The following is a 7,500-nucleotide window of genomic DNA, read 5'->3' on the forward strand; positions in this document are numbered from 1 at the left end:
CACACTGTGGTATAGAGATGTGATATAGGGCTCTGTGCTCTTGAGTTCTATAATGATGTAAGCTGTGTGATGTTAAGTGGCTCTATTAAGTGGTTCTGTTAAGTGGTTCTGTTAAGTGGTTCTGTGTCCTTGATTGTTATAGTGATCTATGCCACGCGAAGGGCATCAATGCCCAGCTTTGACCTGTGTTGATGTGGCTCCACGAAGACAAAATCGCTGTTTAAACAAAACAAACAATTGGACGTAAGTTCGAGCCCTCTTCACGGCCCTTATTCACTTAAAGAGAAGCCTTAAAGAAACAAAACAATCCTCATAAGACAAGTTATCCAAGACGAATGATCATTAAAGCAAAACAATTAGGATATCACAATTGGTCAATACCTCACCAGGGTATTGGACAATACCCCCAGTCGGACACAACAGTTAGCTGGACACAACTTTTTTTTTAGATAATTGTATTTAATTGTTTAAATTTTTCTAAGCAAAATTTATATATATATATATCTAGTTATTACTGTATTAAAATCCTCTATACATTGATTTTTAACACCATTTTAAATGGTGACAATAAAATTTAATTTTATTTCTGAACAGTGTAAGATCATGTTTAATATGTTAATAAGAACTAATTTTCTTTGAATGTTAAATTCGGATTTATTTTAAAACTGTGTTGAATAAACAGTTTAAAGAACGTTATAAAATTAACGTGAGTTAGTATCGGAAAATATGGTGAAGCAAGTTCTAACTTTGCGTATAATTTTGCGTATAACTTTGCGTATAACTGTTCATTTAACTTTGTATAAGTTTGGTTATAATTTTACATATATGTTGACCAGACCACACACTAGAAAGTGAAGGGACGACGACGTTTCGAATATGTATATATTTATATACGTATATATTTAAGTATATATAACTTTACACCATTACAACGTGCTATAGCAACGATAAGTGTACTTTTCTAAGTATATTGCTCAATATACAATGCTACTTAAATATTAATCCCACTCATTTAAACCGATTAATACTTTTTTTCACTATCACCACTTTAATACTTATTTACTTTCACTATTTTAATGCTTCTTTCATTATAAAAAAAATAATGAAAGAAGTATTAAAATAGTGAACATAAAGTTAGATGAAGTAAAGAACTATTTAAATAGTGAAAAATAATGTATTATTAAAACAATAAAGATTTAAAAATAAAAGATTTGGCAGTTTTTTTGAGACTGATAAAGTTATTGTGATTAATAGTGATTGAGATTGACATTGTTATGAACAAAGTGACATTGACAGTGAAATTGACGGTGATTGAGATCACTTCAATAAAAAAAATAAAAAAAATTACTCTTTTTGCAGACTAACAGAGTAATTGAAATTGACAGAATGATTCACACACTGACGAGTGAGATTAAAATAGTGATTCAGATTGAGAAATTGGGATTTACAAAGCCAGATTAAAACTCTTATCGATCAAATTATTATCTTAGGAACTATGGAAGGTAATAACGTGATTAATAACAGCCTCGTTTGCGAATGTAACGAAATGTTTACTGTACGCTGATTGGCTGAAAGATTTGTGTCAGGAAGCTAATTGGCTGAAGAGATTGTGTCATGATAGCTGATTGGTTGAAACAGTTGTGTTTTTAATAATTGATTGGCTGAACAAGTTGTGTCATGAAAGCTGATTGGTTGAAACATCCGTAATGATCTGAATGAAAGAAACGGTTGGAAATTGAATGAAAGAAACGGTTGGAAATTGAATGAAAGAAACGGTTGGAAATTGAATGAAAGAAACGGTTGGAAATTGAATGAAAGAAACGGTTGGAAATTGAATGAAAGAAACGGTTGGAAATTGAATGACTGAAACAGCAATGAAGTGACAATTGAATGAAACAGGCTAAGAAATGGCAGTTGAATGCTTGAAACTACTCTAGCTTCAATGATAGTTGAATTATTCAATCAACTCTGCCAGGATAGTTAAACATAGTTGTATCCTGGTAGAACACACACTGAATGACTTAGTTAATTAACTAATCAGCTGTATGGCATGATAGTTGAATAACTGAACAAGCTAAGTTGTTCACAGCGTGTATTTTGTTGTTCAATCCCGGTGGTTGAATAATATTGATAACCATATGTTGAATAACTGAACAGCTAATGCTTAATAACGAACCAGTAGTTGAATAATTTTACATTCAAATGTAACAGTCCAATAGAGAAGCTAATTCCCTTTATACAATATAAAAACTTAACTGAAATAACTAAATCAATAAATAAACAAATATTTCAAGTTACATTTATCACATTTTCAGGCAAAAAAACAGACTAAAAAAATAAAAAACGAGACCAGAATTAAAGTAAAGACAACACATACAATAATCAGAACAAAAACAAATAGAGGAGGTACACAAGAGGAAAAGAACCCATCGATCATAGAGGATTAGAGAGGCGGGACGCTGAGGCGAGGCTCGCTAATGGTCTTGATTACATTAATAGCCGATACTACCATTACTGGTGCTAATGGGTTAGGGGTGTGTGAGCGAGTGCTTCGGCTTGGCAGGCTTGGCAGACTTGGCAGGCTCAGCAGGCTTGGCAGGCTTGGCAGGCTCAGCAGGCTTGGCAGGCTCAGCAGGCTTGGCAGGCTCAGCAGGCTTGGCAGGCTCAGCAGACTTGGCAGGCTCAGCAGGCTTGGCAGGCTCAGCAGGCTTGGCAGGCTTGGCAGGCTTGGCAGGTTTGGCAGGCTTGGCAGGCTCAGCAGGCTTGGCAGGCTCAGCAGACTTGGCAGGCTCAGCAGGCTTGGCAGGCTCAGCAGGCTTGGCAGGCTTGGCAGGCTTGGCAGGTTTGGCAGGCTTGGCAGGCTTGGCTGCAGGCTTGGCAGGCTCAGCAGACTTGGCAGGCTCAGCAGGCTCAGCAGGCTTGGCAGGCTTGGCAGGCTTGGCAGGTTTGGCAGGCTTGGCAGGCTTGGCTGCAGGCTTGGCTGCAGGCAACAGTTCAAGAACAGGAGGAACAGACAGCGGTGAAGAATCATCAGCAAGAATATGTCACAATATACTCCAGTAAGAATGTTGTCAACACCTGTAGATACACATGTGTATCTACACATGTGTAGTCAACACCTGTAGATATACATGTGTATCTACACATGTGTAGTCAACACCTGTAGAGAGTATGTCATAAGTATTCTCAAAGAATTGGGTTCTGGGTTCATTGACACAACCAAAGGACTCAAGAGCAGCCATTGACTATGTGTGGCTATCGAGCTGGGAGACGCTTGCTGGGTCCTCGGTGCCTGTTCGGAATCTAAGGAGTTCGAACACCCCTTAATCTTTAGCCATTGGTTATGATCTACAAGTTTTAATCATTCGATTTGTAAAATAAAGCAATGAAGCACTTCGAATGGTTGGTTGGTGATTTAGTTTCAATGCTTTGGGTGGTGGTTGGTAGCTTATTTCGAACGCTTTGGTGGTAGTCATAATGGTTTACTTCGAACGCTTGGGTGGCTGTTCATTTCAATCACTTGACCACTAGTTCATTTCGAATGCTTGACCGATGGTAAACTTCAAATGCAAGACTGGTGGTTCACTTCGAACACTTGACTGGTGGTTCACTTCGAACACTTGACTGGTGGTTCACTTCGAACACTTGACTGGTGGTTCACTTCGAACACTTGACCGGTGGTTCACTTCGAACACTTGACTGGTGGTTCACTTCGAACACTTGACTGGTGGTTCACTTCGAACACTTGACTGGTGGTTCACTTCGAACACTTGACCGGTGGTTCACTTCGAACACTTGACTGGTGGTTCACTTCGAACACTTGACCGGTGATTCACTTCGAACACTTGACCGGTGATTCACTTCGAACACTTGACCGGTGATTCACTTCGAACACTTGACTGGTGGTTCAAATCCCCACATAAGCCATATATATATATATATATATATATATATATATATATATATATATATATATATATATATATATACATTTGGAATCTAATTTAAGAGCAAACAGCAATTTCTTTTCCTGGATTAGGATCTATCTCGCACGTATCTTCTTACGAAACCTGTACATCTTATTAAGACATTCAACCAAACATCGTCACTTCTTTTGAGATGGGTGTCTAATTTTATGTTAGGTTATTGTCTCTGTATGTCTCACCTCAATCATAGTGGCTTAGTTTACATTTGTTAAGCAGTTTACAAGTGCTACGAGGGTTGTGTATTGCAATACTAACCTCGGGTTGCAGAGCACTTTTGCAACATTTCCCACTTCTGTGTTGCAGAGAACTGGGAATAAGAAATGTGAATGATACATATAACACAAAAATAATGGGGTCATGTTTACATAATCCGGATGGGGAAATGTTTACAAGAACCCGGATGGAGATGTGTTTACATAATCCGGATGAGGAAATGTTTACAAGAACCCGGATGGGGATGTGTTTACATAATCCGGATTTGGTCATGTTTACAAGAACCCGGATGGGGATGTGTTTATATAATCCGGATTTGGTCATGTTTACAAGAACCCGGATGGGGATGTGTTTATATAATCCAGATTTGGTCATGTTTACAAGAACCCGGATGGGGGATGTTTATATAATCCGGATGGGCACGTGATCAAAATCCGGATGAAGATGGAAAGGAATTTACGACAGAGATAAATACCAGAGATGAGATGAATACACTTGCGAGATCTGTATATCTCACACCTCCATCAAGCCGACTTGCGGCCACATTCACGAAGCAGTTACGCAGGTACTTACGAACGTGTACATCTTTCCTCAATCTTTGACAGCTTTGGTTAAATTTATAGTTTACAAGCATGAAATCTTCCCAATCAACTGTTGTTATTGTTATAAACAGCCTCCTGGTGCTTCGGAGCTCATTAACTGTTTAATAATTGTAAACAAACCCGCCAAAGATTGAGAAAAGATGTACAGGTTCGTAAGTTCTTGCGTAACTGTTTCGTGAATCTGGCCTTTGGTCTGGATTTATCAGGGTTTATCAGAGTTCGTATAAACTGTTTGATAAATACCAGCTAAGCTATTGGTATCCCATTAACATCTCTGGTTCAAAATAACACTATAGATATTATTCCATTGATATCTGTGGTCAAAGGAACACTGTTCATAATATTCCATTGATATCCTCTGGCTCAATGTAATGTAGTAACGTCCTGGTTACGTTACGTAATGTTACTGGGAACGTAACGTAACGTAACATAGTACCGTCCTGGTTACGTTAGGTAACATTACTGGGAACGTAACGCAGTACCGTCCTGGTTACATTACGTAACATTACTGGGAACGTAACCGATATTTACTTGGTCCTTCGGATCGAACGAACGCTATTTACATACCCATTTTCCTTTCTGAGCGGAAGAATGTTTTGCAGTACACTTCTTAACTAATTTGTCTTCCAGAGACAGTAACTTAATTTTATGGAACAAACGTCTGGCCGTCTTTACTATAACCTCAAGACCTAATCATAGTCACTACAGCTGACTTCAGAGGGGCAATTACAAAGCGAGTTTAACTACCCAATTAATGGTTAGCGTGGTCGTAAAGACCGAGAAATTGCTCGCTTATTATTCGCAAGCAGAGAAGCGCCGCTGGAAACTGCTGTGTGTAGGAGAGAGACAGAGAGAGCATTGTTCGCGTCTCTTGCTTAATTCGCGGACATAACAATGCGGGCAATATTAGCAGAATGGCGCCGCGAATAATACATGAAAGGCGTCTGTATCCGCGGGCATATGAAACATTCTCTTGCGCTTCCCAGGAGAATCAAGAGGTGGCTTTGGTATCCCAGGAGAGTCAAGAGGTGCTTTTCGTATCCCAGAAGAGTCTAAAGGTGACTTTGGTATCCCAGGAGAGTCTAGAGAGGTGGCTTTGGTATCCCAGGAGAGTCTAGAAAGGTGGCTTTGGTATCTCAGAAGAGACTAGAGGTGGCTTTGGTATCCCAGAAGAGTCAAGAGGTACCTTCAGTATCCCAGGAGAGTCTAGAGGTATCTTTGGTATCCAAGGAGACCCAAGAGGTACCTTTGGTATCCCAGGAGAGTCTACAGAGGTTTTCTAGAGGCTCTCGTGGGAATTCCAGCGGCAATGAGGATAAGGGTAAACGAGGTCTGGCAATACAAAAGCCCTCTATTGCAAATTGGTGTGCTGCAACTGCCAGGATTGCACGCAGTTTTGATTTTAAAGCAAGTGAGGATTATGCAATGTGGGTGAGATCGGGTGGGAGAATATTGGGCCAGAGTACTTTTACTTGTAGCGTGTGTGCGTGTGTGCGTGTGTGCGTGTGTGTGTGTGAGTGCGTGTGTGTGTGTGTGTGTGTGTGTGTGTGTGTGTGTGTGTGTGTGTGTGTGTGTGTGTGTGTGTGTGTGTGTGTGTGTGAGTGCGTGTGTGTGTGTGTGTGTGTGTGTGTGTGTACTCACCTAATTGTATTCACCTATTTGTGCTGGCGGGGGTTGAGCTCTGGCTCTTTGGTCCCGCCTCTCAACTGTCAATCAACTGGTGTACAGATTCCTGAGCCTATTGGGCTCTGTCATATCTACATTTGAAACTGTGTATGGGGTCAGCCTCCACCACATCACTTCCTAATGCATTCCATTTACTAACTACTCTGACACTGAAAAAGTTCTTTCTAATGTCTCTGTGGCTCATTTGGGTACTCAGCTTCCACCTGTGTCCCCTCGTTCGCATCCCTCCAGTGTTGAATAGTTCATCCTTGTTTACCCGGTCGATTCCCCTGAGGATTTTGTAGGTTGTGATCATGTCCCCCCCTTACTCTTCTGTCTTCCAGTGTCGTAAGGTGCATTTCCCGCAGCCTTTCCTCATAACTCATGCCTCTTAGTTCTGGGACTAGTCTAGTAGCATACCTTTGGACTTTTTCCAGCTTCGTCTTGTGCTTGACAAGGTACGGGCTCCATGCTGGGGCCGCATACTCCAGGATTGGTCTTACATATGTTGTGTACAAGATTCTGAATGATTCCTTACACAGGTTCCTGAACGCCGTTCTGATGTTAGCCAGCCTCGCATATGCCGCAGACGTTATTCTCTTTATGTGGGTTTCAGGAGACAGGTTTGGTGTGATATCAACTCCTAGATCTTTCTCTCTGTCTGTTTCATTAAGTACTTCATCTCCTATTCTGTATCCTGTGTCTGGCCTCCTGTTTCCACTGCCTATGTGTGTGTGTGTGTGTGTGTGTGTGTGTGTGTGTGTGTGTGTGTGTGTGTGTGTGTGTGTGTGTGTGTGTGTGTGTGTGTGTGTGTGTGTATTTTGAATTCACACCGGGAAGATGTTACTATAAATTGTGAATTCTCTTTGGTCTTTCATCTTCTGGACTATTTTGATCTGATCTGTGGTCAATACCTTCCTATTAGACTCAACCCCTCCCGTTGACCTCATTCCCGTTGCCATCAACCCCATCCTGTTGATCTGAACCCTCCCGTTTGATATCGTAGACGCCTGAACGGTACACAAATCGTCCAG

The 7,500-nt window shown here is 40.7% G+C and overlaps 2 protein-coding genes across 8 annotated transcripts in view; one reads left to right on the plus strand and one right to left on the minus strand.

Annotated features, from left to right (window-relative positions):
• The window catches only part of Cbp53E (Calbindin 53E), a 237,925-nt gene that overhangs the window by 53,959 nt on the left and 176,466 nt on the right, over nt 1-7,500 (plus strand). The window lies entirely within an intron of this gene.
• The window catches only part of LOC123747931 (uncharacterized), a 129,140-nt gene continuing 124,168 nt past the window's right edge, over nt 2,529-7,500 (minus strand). Inside the window, exons 4-5 of the mRNA XM_069303654.1 lie at nt 4,242-4,293; nt 2,529-2,980 (exon numbers count right to left, since the gene is read on the minus strand). Of these exons, the coding sequence (XP_069159755.1) occupies nt 2,529-2,980; nt 4,242-4,293 (504 nt within the window). The remainder of the gene's footprint in view (nt 2,981-4,241; nt 4,294-7,500) is intronic.

This window comes from Procambarus clarkii, chromosome 50 (assembly GCF_040958095.1).
Source record: "Procambarus clarkii isolate CNS0578487 chromosome 50, FALCON_Pclarkii_2.0, whole genome shotgun sequence".
In the NCBI taxonomy this organism is placed as follows: Eukaryota; Metazoa; Arthropoda; class Malacostraca; order Decapoda; family Cambaridae; genus Procambarus; species Procambarus clarkii.